Below are 20,730 nucleotides of genomic sequence, written 5' to 3'. Positions count from 1 at the left end.
ATTGTCTTTAAAATGCATTACGGAACCTGAAAATGTATGTTTTAAAAATGGAGTTTCTGAATGAAAATGACATGAATTCAAAAAATAGCAGACTGTTCCGTAGATGCACCTACGGAACACTCTATTTTCACCATATTTTGTAGATGCATCTACGAAAAGTATTGCTAAACTGACAATAAGGTGAAATTACCTGTGTTTTCTTTTGTTTTATACGCTTCTATAGATTCATCTACGAAAGGAATTAATTTTTTTTAAATATGTGGTATTTTCGGATGTGCATCTGCGGAAGCAGGGGACAAAATTAGAGTATTGCGTGGTATAAAAGTGACCTATGAATGAGAATCTTTCTTTCTAAAATAGAATATAAAATAACTTTTTCAATATAAAAAATAGTTTTATTGCAAAAAAATAATATAAAAAAGTTTCATTTCAATGAAATCTCTCTTATAAAATGTATGACCCTTAAATATATATCATTTTATTTTTGCTAATGATCTTATTTGTTTGCATTGCGTTTATCTTTTTGGTCAAACTTCTACACAAAATATCAATAGTTAAAAAATAGAAATTAATTTCTCTGAATATCCTATAGGAATTAGGAGATGGAAATGTAACGCCCCGAATCTACTTTTAATATAATAAAGTACAATACATATGAAATCCTATAATTATCCTTATAATCACCAATTTGAGAGTGATAATCGGGGACATAACGGTAATTGCATCTCCTTTATTATTTTAATTAATAAATAAATATTATAATTATTTAGTAACAATAATTACACCCCTTAACCAATTAAATTACACAAACCCTAATTATTACTAATTGTTACATTGGAACACGCTTTGTAACCAAATTCACACGGTTTTGTTTTTCCATGCATTGAAAAATACCCCAGTTTTAATTTTTAGTCCATTCCAATTCTTTCTCACCAATTATAAAGTAAGGTTGTTTTTCACCTTCCTATACATCTCCACATGAAAATGAGGTGGCTTAACCCAATTCTCCATGTAATATGTCGCCCCTTCGAATTCTTCTTCATCCTCTATATTAAATCATCTCTTCCTAAACCCTTGCATCTTTCATCTACCTCACATAAGAAGCAAAAAAAAATTCCAGCAACAATATCTCGCAAAATCGATTTTGTTGGTGATATTGATGATTCCCAACAACAATGTCCCCAAACTATTATCTTCCTTTCTAAAATTTGACACCAAGGGTGTGATTCAATTTCATCTTGAAGGTTCTTTGAAGAAAATAATTGGTACTCTTTGGCTCTGTCTTATATTCATCGAATCGTTTCTTCTTCTTCCTTGCTTTTCATTTTTTCCTTCTTCTTCATGTATGTTTATTTCCATCGTTTTGCAGAATTGATCTATTTGTTTTTTTTTCTTTTTCCTATGCTTCCACCACCCTCAATTCAAAACACAACACATTTGGTTTTTGTGGCTGCATTTTATTTGTTGTTAAAATAATTTGTTTTCAAAACACAGTACACTCTTACAAATCCTAAACTTAACCCTAACCCTTTATTTTTCATGGAACAAGCTTCTTCTTCTTTGCAAGATGCATCGTTAATAATTTATGTTATGTTATGTTATTTGAGAAATTGAGTCTCAAATGTTTTCTATTTCGATTAAAAGGTAGATATTTCTGAAATTACTTTTATACAACCCCTTTTTAGTTTATGGTATAAACCTAGATTTTTCGTTTCAAATTTTTTTTATGTTATTTGAGAAATTTAGTTTCAAATCTGTTCTATTTTGATTAAAACATAGGTGTTAGTTGAAATTGATTTCTTCATGATGTTCTTCTTTAATATCTTCAAGTTGTTGTTCATGACATTAAAATTTTGATTTATACTCAACAGAGACCCATAGATCTGTTTCGTGAAGCAGAAAACATTTAGCATTCTCACTTTAAAAGGTAAAATTTTGATTCTTATGATAATGGCTATGAATAGTTATTTTGGGTTGTTGTTCTACGTCGTCTTCAAGTTTTCATAAATGATGTTGTTGTATGTGTGTCATATTCATCTAAATAGTAAAGATATAAAATGAATGTTGTTATCACTGAGTGAGATCTAGTTAAAGAGCAAAGATATAATTTTTTTCCATAATATTCAAGTTGTTGTTCATAATGTTTTTGTCCTCAAGTTATTGTTTGTAATGTTTTGATTCCATTACATTAAGTATTTAATTGTTCTTGCTTCAGATATCATCTTTAAGTTATTGTTAATGATGCTATTGTATGTGAGTGCTATTCATCTGACGAATAAAAATATAATTTGAATGTTTTTCTTCATAATATTCAAGTTGTTGTTCGTGATATTGTTGTCTTCAAGTTGTTGTTCGTGATGTTTTTATACCATTTCATTAGTATTTGTTTGTTCTTTCAGTGAGTAAAGAACACATTGAAAGAAGTGCAAAAAAACCTCTTCTTTTATATAATTACTTACTATGTAATTTTATAATCAATTGTAGGAAAAAATGTCTCGCAAATTCGACTGCGTAAAAATTTTGCAAAACTAAAATAGTTTGCATTTTCTTATGCTAAATTGATTCATCCATGTTTATGAAGTGGTTCTTTGATTGTTCTAATGTCATTTTTGTCATCATTACCATGTGATACTTTGAGTAGAGGGAATCCATATCCATTAGTTATGGATCTGTTTGAATGTTATGTACCTTATTTTTCTCAAACATGTTGTATGTTAGCTGTATCCTGCACAAATAGATAGGAAGCCCTTTTAGAGTTGTATTGTTATTTAAATTTTCTAATGTCATTATAAGTTTATGAGGCTTTCTGTTTTGGGGTTCAATCATGTAGTTCTATCATAATTTGGAATAAACATTAGCTGCTATTTGGATTTTAAGTTTTTGTTCATGATAGTATGTTTTCCTATTCACTGCATCCTCTTATATGATTTATATTTGTCACCAAAAATATTATTACTAATACCATTTATTTGATTTATCAAAATATACACATGCTACAACACATAAATAAATTACTCAATTTTCTCTTACTGTTTTATTGTTTTATTGGTATTTTGGTGTAGTGGATAATTTAAGAGTGTTGAATTGTGTAGTGTTGGTTGAATTTCAACCGTTGTTGCAAGATAAAAGGTTTATGTGTGAACAAGCTGAGACTGGCAGGTGGAATTGGTATCTTTTTCAAGTTGCAATGGCTTTGATATCATTGTATTTAAAACATGGGATTACACTTTCAAAGATTTTGATCTTGAGGTAGTTATTGTATTAAATTAATGACAATATCCTCTTAATTTATATATTTTGTTAATCAATAGTTAACTAAAACTACATGTTTTATAAAATGTTTTAAAACTTTTTTATTAGTAGTAAATCATTAGATTGTTTTATAGTTTATATTTCTTTTTAAAACTTTTGAGTAGCAATTTTAGTTTTTGGCATAATATCATTGTTTTTCATTTTATTGTCATTCTTAATTTTTATTTCTAATATTTTTAATTATATTTTTCTATGATGAAATCTTAAATATATTTAACTTTTAAAACAAAGATGCATATACTTTAGATATTTTATTTTTATTTCCAATATAATAAATAAAGATAAATATTTATTTAATTTTTTATATAAATTATTTAAAAATAATTGAGATATTATTAATTTAACTATTTAAAAATTACTATAACTATAAATATTTACTCCCTCCGTCCCAAAATATAAGAGAAAAAATGCATTTTTTTTGTCCCAAAATATAAGAGAAAAATTCATCTTTCATTTCTTTCAAGATAAAATTAAATGCAAATTGCATTTAACTTACATTCTCTCTCATCATTTCCATAACCAACAACCAATTAGAAATTTTTTTAAATTTTCAAAAACACTTTATTTCAAAAAAATCATAAATCAAATGAGTGTGTTATTAATTTTCTTAATAAGCGTGATTTTGTTTTTTTCTCTTATAATTTGGGACGGAGGGAGTATTTAGAAACCGAGAATAATTTAATGAATTTGGATTTTAGGTATATTTATTCAGAATCTATATTTAATTTTTAATACGTGTATTCTAATTAATGTATTTAATATTCCAACAATGACTCTCCATATTTCAAATTCACACAAATTAATTAGTATTTTTATTATCGCTACCATTTAACATCCGTATTCAAAATCCACAATAAATCATTATTTATATATTTATGGTCAAATATGATATGTTAATTGAGTAAAGTGGCTAATAATTATATACTATTAATATCCTTATTTTGAATAAAAAATAATTAAGATTAATAATAAATATTTATTACTATCATTACATTTATGAGATTATTCCTTAATCTATTATTATAACTTTTTAAACCTACTTAATTTCAATTGATAGTATGATTTATTTCTATTTTATTATTTTCAATACATATATTGAAAGACCAACGTGCATGTATAATATATTAATAAATACAAACACCATTAAAGTGTGTAAAATTATATTAAAATATTAGTTTATTAATGTTTGTAATTTTTTTTAATAAAATGTTAATATTTATTTGATATTTTTTTATTTTTTTTTTATTAATACATAAATTTGTTACTATAAAATTTGATACGATAAAATTTTAATAATTTATACTCTCTTACTATATCTAATAAAGATTAATAAATTAATTTGATATATTTCATTATCATTCAAATTTTTATCTTCAAATACCATAAGAGTCATTTATTAATTGTGGTAGTAAATAATTTTTAAGACTAATGTAGTTTGACAATAATATGTAATTTTTATATTTGTTTTAGTGAAGGAGTTGATATAATTTTATTACATAAAACATATATTACTACAAATTATTAATATTATTATTATTTTAAATCATTTAATTTTGTTTTATGCATCAATTACTTTTATTGAATAGATCCATATTAAAACGGGTTTTAATTTATAACTAAAATGAAACTTAATAGTGAAGTCCCATTTTAGTCCCTCACAATAAGTGTAGAGGTCAGATTAGTCCCTGAAAAAAAAACTCCCTATTAAATCTCTTACAAAATTTAACCGGACCATGTTAGTCCCTCTACTAATATTCTTCTAAACCAATATTTTTTTACTTTTGAACCGCAACTGGACCACCAGTGAAGACACATTTTAGCCCCTCACAAAAAATAAAGAGTCCAAATTAGTCCTGAGAAAAAAATGTCTCTATTTAATCCAAGTCATGTTAGTCTCTCTTTCAATATTTTTTTCAAACAATTTTTTTCCTATTTTTAAACTATGATTGGACTTGACAAAATAGACCTGCTTTCAGAAATTGAGTACGGGTCAGAGGTTGAGTTCCTTTGCACATGGTCTTCATAGTCTAAGTTTCTACCAGAAGTTGGGTTCCCTAGATGTGAGACATTAAAATCTTATCATTCAGAATTTGAGTCATCATATTATGATCTTTCATAATCTGAGTCTCAAATTTCTCTTCATATGTTCCTATCACAGCCAGAGTCCGGTAAATTTTTTGACTAAAGATCCTGCACACTTGAACATAAGTTTGTGTACCTAATTGTTCATTAATTACTTTGTTATCATCAAAATCTAAGTAATATGGTACAAACCAATTTTCTTCCAACATATCATGTGTATTATTTTCGCCACAAGTATTATTTACAAAAGCAAGAAATTATCCTAAATCACCTTAGTAACAAAACTAAACCTTCCTAAAAGATGATTAACAACTAAAACAATAACAACATCTAATACACTAGAATACATAACATAAAAATCATAGTCACCCACCCATAAGCATGATAATAAACCAAACAAATAAAAGAACTCCCTTTATAAATAATTTCAATTTAATAGTCGTAAAATAAGAGTCCAGTCACAATTTAAAAATAAAAAAAATTGATTTAAAAAAATACTAAAAGAGAAACTAATATGGCTTGATTAAATTTTGTAAGGGATTAAATATATACCTTTTTTTTCTTAGGGACTAATTTGGATCCTTCATTTTTTGTGAGGGACTAAAATGAGTCTTTATTAGTAGTCCAGTCACGGTTCAAAAGTAAAAAAAAATCTGATTTTAAAAAATGTTAGTTGAGGGACTAACATGGCTCAGTTAAATTTTGTAAGGGATTTAATAGAGAATTTTTCTCTCAGGGACTAATCTGACCTCTACAGTTTTTGTGAGGGACTAAAATGAGACTTCACTCTTATTTATATTTTGTATTAGAAATACGCACATTGAAATTATTCATAATTATATACCTAGGTAAATTGTATATAATTTAACCATCATTATATTATATTTATTTACTATTTATATATATTGCGCAATCTGTGTGAACGAACAGGTAGATGACTACTTAATTATTTTATTTTTTTCAACTAAAATATACATTTTCGACGGGTCAAGATTACTTAATTTTTATATCTTTTATATGCATTTCTTAATCATCATTGTACTATATTTTTTTACTATTTATATTGATTCCTTTTATATAGCGGATTTTAAATTACTCAATTTTTACAAAATGTATATTTTAGATGTAAGTTTATTAATTATATATAAGCTTACTAATTTTATGTATTATAATAAACTATTAATTCAAAATTGATTATATGTTAATTGAGTATATGACTAATAATAAATATTTTTTATTTTAATTTTATCAAATATATCATTACCAAATAATTATATATTTGAATAAATTTATTGATCAACAAATCAAATAATTAATTTATTGTCAAAATTACTTCATTAATCTAAACTAAATCAAATCAAATTAGAGCACTTAATTTATAGTAATATATTCATGATTTATATCGAGTTTGCGTGACCCGTGCGAACGCACGGGTCCTTTGCTAGTTTTATTATTAAAATAATATAACTCTTATATTTTATCAAACTTATCAAATCTCTCTCTATTCTCTATTTTTTTTATGTTTCATCACTCTCTCACTTCTTTCTTCCAAAAAAATTCTATCAATCTATCAATCTATAATATAAGAAAATTAATGGTTGTGGAAAAGTATAAAATACCCGTATTTGATTTTTTGCCACCACATTAAAATTGTGGTTTTTTGGTCTTTGTACCATAAAGTTCTTAATTTTATTATTAAAATAATACAACTCTTATATTTTATCAAACTTATCAAATCTCTCTCTATTTTCTATTTTTTTTCTCTTTCATCACTCTCTCACTTCTTTCATCCAAAAAAATTCTATCAATCTATAATATAATAAAATTAATGGTTTTAGAAAAGTCAAAAATACCCTTATTCGATTTTTTGCTACCACATTAAAATTGTGGTTTTTTGGTCTTTGTACCATAAAGTTCTTAATTTTATTATTAAAATAATAGAACTCTTATATTTTATCAAACTTATTAAATATCTCTCTATATTCTCTATTTTTTTCTCTTTCATTACTCTCTCACTTTTTCTTCAAAAAAAATCCATCAATCTATAATATAAGAAAATTAATGGTTGTGGAAAAGTCCAAGATACCCTTATTTGATATTTATGATTAAATATTTTTAATCCAAAAATGGTATACGGGAATAAGTTTATTATTGATCTAAATATTTTTATATATGAAATAATCAATTATTTATCTAATTTTTCTTAACATTGTTATTTAAAATAAATGAAATATCCAAATTCGCGTAACCGAACAGAACCCGTGCGTATGCACGGGTTTGTTACTAGTTTAATTAATTGGTTAATTAAATTATTAAAGGATTTAAATATTGGATTTAGTCGAATTTGGATTTGTCGATATTATTTTAAGAGGTGTATTTGGATTTATTAAGTTAAACTCAGATTTTAGTCGGATAGTCGGAAGAATGATATTAAGAATAGTATTATTTATTTATCGGAGTCTTGTCGTCGAAGTCGGAATTTATTTGATTAATCGGAGAATGAATAAAGTTGATTAAGTTGAAGAAATAATATTAGAAATAATATTATTATTTATATCGAATTAATTTGGTAAAATTAAGTGGAGGTAATTATTTTAGTATGATGATTAGAAATGTGTTTGATTAAATTAAATAGTGTTTTATTTATATTGAGTGGGCCTAATTGGTGTTGGTATGGGTTAAGCCCATTGGTGTTATAAGTGGAATCCAAAAACATATAGGATAAGTAGTGTATACTGTATGGTTTTAGGTTTTGGTGGTTACCATTTATCATAACAAGAGTAAGAGAGGAGAATTGATGTGTAGTTGCCAAAGGGAAGAAAAGAGGGTTGGAAGAAAAGCTGGAAACTTGGTTGCAAGAGAGTGTCGGAGAAGAAGCATTTGTGGACAGAAATTTAATCGGGTTTTAGAGCAGCACTCAATCCAAGGTAAGGGGAGATTCTTTCTCCCTAAATGGGAATATGATGGATTGTATGTGGGTTTAGGGTGTAGATTGTTACTGTGTTGTGTTGAAATTGTTATGTTGTTCGCTGTTTGGAGTTGCAATTGATTTTCATAAGTTAATGTTTGTTCATTGAAATGGAATTGTTATGTTCATGTTGTTGTTGCTACTAGTGAATGAAGTTGAATATGTGATAATGTGAATATGGGTTTTTTGCGCTGGATTGAACATTTAATTGAATGAAAGCATGACGTCCGTCATGACTTGGGGGCGACGACCGGTGCACAATTGGGGACGGTCAGCGTAGCTTCCTTGGGACGGTCGACACTCTCTCTAGGACGCACGTCTTGTGCTGGTAGTAGTGGCGTGGGACCCATCTTATTTCATTATATCTTAATTACCACATTTCCTTTATGATGTAGTGTGTAGTATATAATTGATGGAATCTAATTTAATTAACCACATTAAATTAAATAGAACTATGCATAACTAAAAAGCAAGTCTTGAAATGATGAAATTTGATAGAATAGGTGAGACGTGGGTCTTCCACTTGGAGATGGGGGTCTCCACTTGGAGATGGGCAACCCCGTTACTATTCACCCATTCCCCCACTCTTGCACCTTTTTCCATTTTATTATTCTATTAATTAGCTTGGTTATTAAATGATTATTACTTGTGTCTATTAAATGGGTAATGACATAATTATATAATTGAAGAGTGGCTAATAAGTGGAAGTAGAACATGATTATGAGATGAATTAATATTTTGTGAATAGTAGATTAGTAGAATAATTACCTTTGTTAATAGTAGGATGCTAGAAGAGAAATAATAATCGAAATGGAATTAATTTGGTATGATTATTAATTGGTTGGTTTAACTAATAGATGAATTAATTTTAATTAGTTTATTTAATTGGAAAATACTTGGACTTAGATAAATTATTCAGTTTGTCGGTAAATAACAGTATCTTGAGAATTTGACTGTAATCATGTTTTGGGATTTAGTAAATAACAGAGGGATTATGGTATGACAGAAAGTAGTGAATTTAACCGAATGAATCGGATAATCGGTGAAGTAATTGAATTGGGTCCGATTAGCCGGTATTGAGTTGTGATTATATCTTATGGATTGATTGTGAATATCTTTGTGATTATTTGTTAATGGTATCGACCGTTGATTAGGTGAATTGTCAACATTGTTCCGTTATTTATATGAAGTTGTTGTAATATGTGTGAAGTGTTATTATCTTTAATAATCGGTAATAATTGTGATATAGGTGTATGCCTTGTGACGAATATTTTGTGAAGTAAATGATGATGTTGTGTGATGTCCGGTTCATTGAGTCACATACATTTGTATATATATTGTGACGGCCTGGATTGGCAAATTCGGGACAAAAACTTATGCCTTGTGCCTCTGAATTGAGCAATTGGTGACGGAGGATGAAGCTCCGATTGATACCACATGCATATGCACAGTTGAGTCGCATTTGATTTGTTGTCAGTTGTTGGTTAGAGTTGTTGTTTATGCATCATGATGCTTATATGTTGACTTGTTGAAGTTGCTTATATGTTGACTTGTTGAAGTTGCTTATATGTTGACTGGTTGAGGTTACGTATATGATGACTTAATGAATATGTTTATATGTTGATATTATGACTATTCATTGATGATGTTATTGGTGTTGATTACGTTGATGTTGTGCAAAGCAGTTATTCATTTATATTCTTTACCTGATATATGATTTATCATGATCCTATTTATATAGTTTGATATCTCACCCTTTCTGCTGATGTTTCCCCTACCATGGGAAATGGGCAGGTACTCAAGTATAACTGTGGGAGTTTGTCGCTTCATCGAGTTCAGTTGGTGTGTCGCTCTGATGCTTAGCACTAGGATGGGATAAATGATTGTTTATGTTGTTTCTATGATAGTTGTTGTACTAAGTTGTTGATGTTTTTAGTTGTTGAGTTCTAAGTTGAATAATGAGAAGTACTTATTATATTTCAAGTTGTTTTAGTTGAATAAAGCTGATATTTGACTGTTAATTCGAATGCTATGTATCATTGTTGAATGAAATACAAGTTGAAGTTTTAAGTTAAAATGTGATACCCCAATGTGTTGTTTGTTAAATTTTTAATATACTCTGATATTTCTCGCATTATAATTTTTGGTAGAATTTGTGGTGTTACAGAAAACAATATCAACTTTTGACTAAATCAGTAAACCTCTAGTAGAACTTCTTATTTCCATTACTAATCAAACTTTTAGTAAAACATCTCTTTCTATGAGGAATATGTTAACTGTTCTGGACTGGGCCGGTGTCTGGTCCAATTGGACTAAGAGACCCAAATCTTTCTTAGTCCAAGGGAAATTCCTCCTCGTCAATATATGTCTGTAGGACGGGCATAAACGACGTGACCTTCAGCTGATTGACACCAATAGCCCTCAGTCAGAAGATTGAGTTCGAGCGAGGCCATCTGCCTGACCCGAGCAGGTGCTCCATACGGGCATCACTGCCTAGCTCTTTTGCCTATGACCCTTCCCTCGTAGGGTTCCTTCACTCCCAACCCTCCTAGTAGGGCGGAGTCCGCGCACTCAATAAAAGACCGCATCTCCCCTTAAATTTCAGAGTGGGTGACCCAGGATGGAGACCACGTGCTGGTCCCTACTAAACACGTAGAATCCTGGCAGTCTCCGAATTAGGCCTAGATATCCAGTCCAATGGTGAGACGTTGGGGGCTATAAATATCCTCTTTCACTAGAGGGTCAGGTAACATTTATTCATTCTCTCTCTACCTTGTACTTGCACTCTGATTGCTCTCTTTTAGCATTGCAATACCTTGCAGGTACACCCCCCAGTTCACAAGATCTAGTCCGTTGCAGGCCATGAAGATCTGTCTGATCAGGTACGATCATTAACCCCTTCAAGAGATTGGGTTTTAATCATTGGAATGTCATAAATAATAAAAAGGAACAAGAAAATGAAATTTCACAATATTTCTGATATCAAATTCAACTCTAACATCTAATTTAAAGAAAATTCTCCCACGAATTTGCTATAATTTCCCAGACAAATTAACGAGTTTCACAAACATATATATTGCCTAAACATCCATATCACTTTCATTCTTTCCAAACGAAGCACACAAGTTTTACAAACCTGTGTATTGCCCTGGTATACTAAATGCTCCAGCAGTATGTAAACCAATATCTAGAAAGGAAAAAAAACACTTACCAAAAAAAACACTTAAAATCTAAGCAACTGACCCGGGGCAGAAACAGAACCACCAGAAGAACAAGTAATGATCTTCCAGCGACAAGGATCAATGGAATCACCACCCATGCGTGGTTAGATTCAGTATATAATTAAGTCGGTTGAATCTCCAAACATTTCATACTAATGCTCAAAACTCATAATTATTTTCTCATGAATCAAGTATTTTACAGTGGTGGTTGGTCTTCTTTCTACTGCATTTTATCAAGTATTTTTCTAAAAGTAAAACTAAACATAAAATAAGACCTAAATCATTATATGGATTTCCTGCTTAAAAGGCAGCAAAACTGTTTCCATGCTTTAGGTTATTGCTGCAGCCTGCAGGCTTATTTTGAAATGTACGGTACACCACTTGTTCACAATATTATAAGTTGCCTAAACTAACATCATTCACTATTTCAGACACATCACCATTTACATTTTACAATACATTATACATACATACATACAAGCATTAATGTTTAAAATCTTTACTGAATTCTTCTAAACTATGTAACTGTGTTTCATGTTTGATTGCAAGAGCCTCAGTTTACATTGATGCCAAACACTCCACAAATTTGTGCTTTGTGGCTATTCCAAATACTTTACCAAGTAATGCACCAGGTATCAGAATCCAACAGCTCGAATCAAACAAGCATTGGCTAATTCCACCATAACAGCTTAGGAGCTGTCAAAATCTGAATAAGAATGAGGAAGATTTGCAACTCCAACAATTAAGAATTAACTTTGTTAACTTTTCCTCCCAATGCTTTCAGATTCGAAAGACTTAGCTCAATGTACTTCCCTAGCCTGAAACAAAAATACAACCAATGAAATTCAATTGAAATATTTTTATTGGAATTCTATTTGAATATTACTGCTACTTCTACTAAAAAAGACCCTCTTGAGTCTTGAGAACTAAGGACAATTAAAAACACAAAATTTACCCAAGGTCTGGTGGAAGTCTAAAACCAGCTATGCGAATTCGCTTTAATGAATAAATCTGAAACATGAAACAGAATCAATAATTTAATTGTTTAATAGTCACCTATGAAGCACAGACTCCGACACGGACACCGGGACACGACACGACACGGACACTCCGACACCGATAATGTTGAAAACATAGGACACCGACACCGCTACATATAAGCTAATATTTGAGTTTCATTTATCCATATATTGATCAAAATTATGTCTTTAATTCTTTATTGATAACATTGTTTAAATACATGTTTAACCCTTTAAGATGTGTGTGAGATTTGTCCAAAAAATATATAAATGTGTGTTGAAGCAAAGAAAAAAAACAAATTTTTGTTTGAAATATTTGTCTGAGTTGTCCGACATATGTGGTATGAGTGTCATACGAGTGTCGGACACTGATTAAAAGAGTGTCGAAGCAAAGAAAAAAACCAATTTTTAGGGGACACTTGTCTGACTTTTCCGACACTTATTTGACTTTTCCGACACGTGTCGTACGGGTGTCATACAAGTGTCCGACACCGACGCGTGTCGGACACCGCGACACGCCTACTCCTAGAGGTGTCCGTGCTTCGTAGATAGTCACTCATTTACCTTGAGGAGAGATTAAAAGCGTTTACTCATTAAGCATATTATTGATCAATAAATTTGTTGGCATCATACAGGGAACACAAGTATCTTATTACAAGAAAAATAAGGAAATTCCTGGACTACAGTATCACGAAGCTTGGATGGTTTGCACCTCCTAATGCCAAAAGCCTTGTAGTCCATCAAAAATGATAAGACACCTCACTCTTAACCCCCTTTGTAATATATGGCCATCGTGTTAAATTTTCCCTAACTTACTCTCTAATTCACCCACTAAGATGGCTTCCTATCAGAAGAAGAACAAGAACAATCAAAAAAAAAAATTCCACTGAATAAGATTGGCTACATGGATTCAGAAGGGGTCTAAATGTCCTATAACCAATCATGGCTAAAGCTAAAACACACATGAGTTGAAACCAGTAAAAAAGTTAGCTACACATGTAGATATATTCCATAAAGATTGAAAGTAGTCAATGGATTCGAGCCACACCAAAAATCTTTAAGCTTCATTTTTTTGATGTGTTTTACATAAAGCACGGTTGTTAACACTAATTTACTCATCATAAAACATGGATAATGTCCGACAACATGGAGAGCATTATATTCAACTAATATCAAGGAATTATTTAGTTTCGAACAAGATCAATGGTCAAAAGTGACTCATGAAAATGCTATGGATGTAACAACTTTGATTATATATGATGAGAAAAATAGCAATTAGCATAATCAAATAAACTCCTAAGAAATATGAAACTCGGAAATATTGCCCAGTATTATTGGAATTGTGTTCACTGTTTAATATTATGCATAAGCAATAGAACTTTTTGCATTTTGAGGGTCATTAAACAAATTATACGTATATAATTAAAGCTTACCTCAAGTCCAGCATTTTTAACAAGTTCGCGAACTTCATGCTTTCTTCCATCATGAACCTATGAGAATCCAAATTAAATCAAGCAAGCAAATGTCCGCTAAGTTCAACTTTTTTTCATCATCTGACAATTCATATGCTCTAACATGTATATAAAGTAAATAAGAGGTGTGAATAATAAATTACTCAATCATATGACTATTAAAACATTTCAATTTACAACTGCAGTGAAAAAAATTCAGCATCTACTAGAATTGATCTTAAGTAGTATCATATGAAACACAGTCAATAACTTCATTCTTAACGTATACCATATTTCTAAAACACTGAAGTACGGATTAAAAGACAATTTTATCAATGTTATGCATCAAGAAACTATAGTACAAAAGTTCAAGTGAGATACCACTTCATTGTAAGACAATGTTGTGATTAAAAATTCATAACCAGTGTTGGGTGGTAGAGTTGATATAGCAGATCAAAAACAGATACACTTACCACAATACGAAGTCGAGATCTTTGTGTATCTGGAGTACGTGGAAGTAACTCCACACTATCTGGTACACAATGGACACCCTCAATTGTTGTTCCCTCACTTATGGCCGTTAAGTGCCTCTGATGAACTAGACCATTAACTGTTGCAATGTATCTGACAACAAATATGATGTTTCAAAAAATGAGAGAATTCATAGGAGTGAAGAACTTTCTATATCTTAGAAATAATAATACAAGGATCAAAAAACAATGAAAAACTCGTGAAAAGAAAGACACAAATCAAACTCATGACTCACTCTTTTGAAAAATTAGATGACGGATGTGAAAGTTTTTGAGCAAAATCTCCTGTGAACAAGAACCGTTGGATAAAGTATTAGATGAAACTGTTAGAGTTTAGACATAATTTATTAACAGAACCAATATTCATTTCAACAAAGATAAAATTGCTTTTTTCAAGAAACCACATACCATCATTAGTCACAATAAGTAATCCAGTAGTAGCAACATCAAGGCGCCCTACAGTAAATAGTCGTGGTGGGGGTACTCCTGGATGCTTCTTAGCCTGGAAATAGAATTGTTTTCAGGTGAAGGAGAGAACATCATTATAAATGAAGAGAACATCATTATAAATGGAGAGAAATGTACGTCCCAAAAAAGATTGGAAATAGCACATAATCTCAAAAGTTTTCCATAAGGCCATTGCAGGCATAACGCCACAAAGTAAAAAAAGGAAGGAAAAAAGAACAATGTCTTAAATAAATTATCAACAAAGCTCAAAGTAACACATACCCAACCGCTCAAAAAATCATCAAATAAACTTATAACAGATTTAGACTCCTTTTCCCCAGATGAGCATATGTACCTGTGGAAAAGTAGTTGCATCACTTGTAAGATTACATAAGATGAAACTAAATAATAAATTCATTAGCGTTGGACATCATATATGGGCATCATAAATCGTACTAGCATATTACATACCCTTTTGGCTTGTTCAAGGCAAGATAAACTTTGTGAGGCTGCCTCTTAGGAAGGCGGCTCCCGTTGACATAAATAATATCCTTTGAGGGATCCACTTTAGTCTACACAACAACGTGCTTTTCTCATAAGCCATAAACAAAAATTTCTAGCATAGAAAAATCAAAAAATAAATCATATATCTTTCTTGAAAGCTTATGTTAGATATAGTTAGATATTTATTAGAATTACCCAATGAATATAGGTTGCACCTTGAATGTGATCCTAAGGTATAACTAATATAACCAACTTCAGACGAATCCTAACTAACTAGTATACTACAACAACAAAACAACAACGAATCATTATCCCACTAAGCGGGGTTGGCTACATGGATCAACTTTTGTCATAATGTTCTATCCTGGACCATACTTCTATCCAAATCGTTAATCTCAAGATTTCTTTAATAACTTTTCTTATAGTCTTTCCAGGTCTTCCTCTTCCTCTAATTGTTTGACTTCTTTCCATCTGAACTATTCTCCTTACCACAGAATCCACATGTTTTCTCTAATGGCTTAGATAAAATGGACCTAAAAGTTCAAATCCATGAAGTCATGGTATAGCAACACTATGCTATTAAACAAAGCTAACTTAGACAAATTTATAACAGACGGGAACAAACCTGAGGTGTATTACAGACGGAACCGTTAACGGTAACCTTGCCTTCAAAAATAAGCTCTTCACAGCTTCTCCTGGACGCAACTGAAAACAAACCAGCTTAATTATGATTTATGATTCTAGTTATACTATTAGAATAATTTGGAATAGAAATTGATTAAAAAAAATGAAATTAATTGCATTCAAATGTCACCTCCAGAGGCAGCGAGAACCTTGCTGAGACGTGCACTGGAGACCTTAATATTTTCATTGTAGAACCTCCGCGATGCTTTGGAATACTGCGGCGGCGCCACCTTACGGACCTTAGTTTCCTTCTCATTTTTCTTCTTGGTTTTCACAGTTTGGTATTTCTCCGATGTTTCCTTTTCATTTTTCTTTTTGGTTTTCATAGTTTGGTTTTTCTCTGATTTTTTGGTACCTGTTGAGGCATTGGCCATGGCTTTGAGTAAGGTTGGAGGAGGTCCAGTTGAGAGTTTGAAATTTCCATCTTTGCCTCGAGCAATCCAAGGGATCGTGTTGTCGTCGGAAAATTTGTTCGGGTTATCGGGTTTAGGTTTGGGGTTGGAGGGAAAGGAGGAGACGTTGAATTTGAGAGGAGAAGAGGAGAGGGAAGAGCAGGTGATGCGAGGGAGAGTGCGGAAGGAAGAAGTGAGTTTGGATGTTTTGGTGAAACAGAGCGCCGTCATCGCCATTGTTGCTGCTGAACCCATTGTTCAGTCACTGGCGCGGTGGTGGTGGGTTTTTGAAATTGCAGAGAAATGGAAAAGGATTAGTATAGTGCTCTGGTTTCTATCTTATCCATTTTTTTAGTAAAATCTTTATAAAACGGAAGAGCTCACCCAAAATAACAAAAAATAATATTTACTACATTCTTATTGAATATTTGAAATCAAGTATTTGCAATAAAACTTTCCTATGAGATTGAACAATAATATATAGAGATTATTATGTAATAAGATTGATGAATGTATTTCGTTAGGAAGATGATACATCAATTTTTTAGATATGTATAAATAGTATAGTAATGTTTAGACTCACTTAATTTGTCATGAGAATGCTACATTTTGTGATATATGAGTGTTATAAGTTATTTTTATAGTGATTGGAGTGTATGTCACATTTCGACTAGAAACTATTAGAACCCGTTTGGTGCGCAGGATAAAAGACAGGATATGATATTTGTATCATATCCTATCTCAATTTAGTGTTTGCTGACACAACATGATATGATAAGTTAATCCTGTAACTTATCATATTCTGCCTCACTAGTTCAAATTGTTATCCTGAATATGAGCTGGGTTAGAATCCGGCAGGATAAGATAAGAAAATGATTTACTAATTTACCCCTATAAAATGTAATTTAAAATAAAAATTAAATATGACAAAATATAAATAAAAATTAATTTGATATTAAATTAAAAATATTAAAAATTGATTTAATAAAATAAAAATTTTAAATATTTAAAAATAAAATAATTATTAAAATTTTAAAAATATGAATTATAATTTTATTTTTTATCAAATTAATATGTTTTTGCAAGGGTAATTTTGTCACACACACGCGCACGCACGCACGCACATACGCACGCACGCACACGCACACGCGCGCACAATCACACACGCGCGCGCGCGCGCACACACACACATATATATATATATATATATATATATATATATATATATATATATATATATATATATATATATATATATATATATATATATATATATATATATATATATATATATATATATATATAAAAAATTTGAAATTATTTACTCAATAGTATCACTATTTACCCCCTGCCAAAGTAGCGAGTTTCGGTTTTCCCCCTTATTAAAAAAATTTAGCCTTGGCCCCTTAGAAAATAAGATTATGTTTTCAGACACGCCCTATACCATGTTTGGCTGGCTGGGCTGGGAGAATCTTGCTGACTGGGCGCCATAATCCTTGTTTGGCTGACTGGGCGTATGACGTGGTTGCTGCATTTGGAAAGCTTGAAAAATGCAAATTAATAAGTTGCAGAACCTGGGATTCGAACCCAGGTCACTAATGATACATTGCTGCAAGCTTACCACCAAACCATGCATGTTTTGTTGTTTATAATTGCAAAGCAGTTATTGCGCACCAAACGGGCCCTTATGGTCTCAATATGACGACTTGATATCCTATCATGTCTCTATCATATCTTGCGCACCAAACGGGCCCTTATGGTCTCAATATGACGAGTTGATTACTTTAGTACTATCAAACTTATGATTATAAAATTGATTAATTGGATAATCTACGAGTCATGCAAAGGTACATGAGTGGCCTTGACACGATGTGTCCTTCTAACATGTGTGAAGTATTATCTATGAGCTCATTGATCTAGTATAACTCTAAAATGTATTATCATGCTCAAATAAGTCAATATGTGATATTGAGCTTATTTGTTATTATCAGGTATACTTAAATATTAAGGAATATAATATGAATTATACAACTGCAAATCTACATTTGCATCATCATCAGTATATGTCCAACAAAGAATTTGAATAAAAAGACACTTTGTGAAGCTTGGTATGTCTGAAACCAAGTGTTGGACACTTCATGGTTTTTGGCTCATCATGCTACAAACATGTTCCTGAGCAACCCAAAATGAAATTAGATGATAGAGGCCAATCCATAATCTTGGTTGGTTATTATTCCACAGGTGCCTACAAATTATTCTTGTTAAATAAAAATAAGGTGGTAATAAGCAGACATGTGCACTTTGATGAGAGTAAAGATTGGAACTAATTGAAAGTTTCAAATAGTCAAATGCAAGAAGGTGAAAGTTCAAGCCACATCAACATCATACTAGGAGATGCCCAAGAAATTGAAACTGCATAACCTCAAAAAAAATAAGGAGATGAACAAGAACCAGAACTCAATCAGTTAGATTGAGTGATTATGAAAGATTATCTGGTCAAGCCATACGAGATAATGGTGAATTGATTGACAAAGCTATGATGGTTGAGTTAGAGCTAGTTGATCACATACAAGCCATGACAGATAAAAATTGATGAGGTGAAATAGAGGAAAAACTCAAAGGCATTGAGATGAACAAAATCTAGGAACTATTCAAGCACTCAAGTAAGAAAACTATAGATGTGAGGTGGGTTTACAAGGTGACGTTGAGGCCAAATGGTGAAATTGTTGCGAAATACAAGGCAAGACTGGTGGTAAAATGGTTTATTCAAAAACTTGGAGTTAATTTTAATGAAGTTTATGCACCAGTTGCTAGGCTTGAAACAATAAGACTTGTGGTAATCATTGCAGCATATAGAGGCTGAAAGATGCATATGTGGATATATGTGCTTGCAAGTATAAAATTGATGATCCTACTGATAACCTTCCTAAAGTTTTGATGACGAAAACACCAATGACCATTGAAGTCGATAAAGTTGGTGGTAATGGTTTTCCAACTCTCTAATGATGGTGACCAAACTTAAGGACAACTCAAGCATCATCTAGTAGTAGAATCAATATTTTATTGAAGTGCTTATATGATCAATGTATTTGACAAAAAATATTGAAGGCCTCAGAGTTGTGAAAGAGAGGAAGCGTGAAAACTCATTTGTTCGTGTATGTCTGAGTGGCCATAGTTTTGTATAAATAAGGAAGTAACTCCTAAGATACTAAGGCAACTCTCTCTCTCTCTCTCTTACACACACACACACACTTTTAAAACCTCTTTTTATCTATCAAATATCTTAAAAATATTTTCAAACCTCAGCCAAGTGATTAAGATACTGTCAGCTTTCCTTTTGAAGCCTTTTTGAACTAATCAATTGATTGGGACCTTAAAACAATTGATTGGAAGATATATTTGAACTGCCCAATTGATTGGGACCTTAATACAATCGATTGGAAGATTTTTTTGAACCAACCAATTAATTGGGATCTTCAGTCGATCGATTCGAAGAAGCCTAAACGAGAGTATAATTGATTATGATAGTGTCTTAATAATTGGCAATGACTCCTTATCAAATCTTTTCATTTTGGGCCAAGTAAATTGATTTTTTAGGGCAACCAACCGATTGGGACATTAAGAAGACCCATGAATGGTTTCTTTTTCAATTTTTACTTCTCCTATATAAAGGAGAGTCGCCTCTTCTTCATTTCACACTGATTCCCGAAGTTTTACATTTTCTTTGAAATTAATCTCTCTACTTTTCTCCTTCTCTCTAGAAATATTTGTTTTCCTTAAAGTTCCATTGGTTCTTTTGAGTGAACACTACTTGTGAGAAAGAAATTGTTTGAGTGAAGTTTCCTTGTGATTACTTTTAAGAATGAAATACTCCTGAAGAACAAAGTTTGGTTCTTGAGATTATCCGATCTTAAAATCTCTATTTAGTTCTTGAGATTAACTTGAAAAATCCCTATTTTGATTATTATTTTAGCTTGGATAGTGTATTTTCAAGCTTCTCCATAATTACTTAAAGACTTAGTTTTGATGAAGACAACATAGTTCAAAAAGGATGAGCAAAGATAAATGGATAGAACATCAAGACTTACAAAATTCATGAAGATTAAAGACTTGGTTTGAT

At 30.9% G+C, this 20,730-nt stretch overlaps 1 protein-coding gene and 1 long non-coding RNA gene across 4 annotated transcripts; one reads left to right on the top strand and one right to left on the bottom strand.

Moving 5' to 3' along the window:
- Positions 1-1,004: 1,004 nt before the first annotated feature.
- Positions 1,005-3,261, top strand: LOC131635575 (uncharacterized). Its single transcript, XR_009293832.1, has 3 exons — positions 1,005-1,265; positions 1,872-1,927; positions 3,093-3,261. It is a non-coding gene; the product is annotated as an uncharacterized LOC131635575 (long non-coding RNA).
- An 8,650-nt stretch (positions 3,262-11,911) lies between these two features.
- Positions 11,912-16,987, bottom strand: LOC131635563 (putative ribosomal large subunit pseudouridine synthase SVR1, chloroplastic). 3 transcript variants are annotated; one of them, XM_058906191.1, is made up of 10 exons: positions 16,349-16,986; positions 16,160-16,239; positions 15,502-15,602; positions 15,313-15,385; positions 14,992-15,085; positions 14,820-14,868; positions 14,527-14,677; positions 14,036-14,092; positions 12,539-12,594; positions 11,912-12,401 (listed from the first exon to the last, which is right to left on the bottom strand). In XM_058906191.1, exons 1-10 carry the CDS (start codon positions 16,863-16,865, stop codon positions 12,326-12,328), a joined length of 1,254 nt encoding a protein of 417 aa, XP_058762174.1. In that variant the 5' UTR covers positions 16,866-16,986; the 3' UTR covers positions 11,912-12,325. The 3 variants fall into 3 exon arrangements, with proteins under 3 accessions (XP_058762174.1, XP_058762176.1, XP_058762175.1); XM_058906193.1 differs by lacking the exon at positions 12,539-12,594 and having other exon boundaries at positions 16,349-16,987; XM_058906192.1 differs by lacking the exon at positions 11,912-12,401 and having other exon boundaries at positions 12,535-12,594; positions 16,349-16,987.
- Positions 16,988-20,730: the final 3,743 nt, after the last annotated feature.

Source organism: Vicia villosa, unplaced genomic scaffold (assembly GCF_029867415.1).
Source record: "Vicia villosa cultivar HV-30 ecotype Madison, WI unplaced genomic scaffold, Vvil1.0 ctg.001512F_1_1, whole genome shotgun sequence".
Classification (NCBI taxonomy): domain Eukaryota; kingdom Viridiplantae; phylum Streptophyta; class Magnoliopsida; order Fabales; family Fabaceae; genus Vicia; species Vicia villosa.
This window is presented reverse-complemented; position numbering and strand designations above follow the sequence as displayed.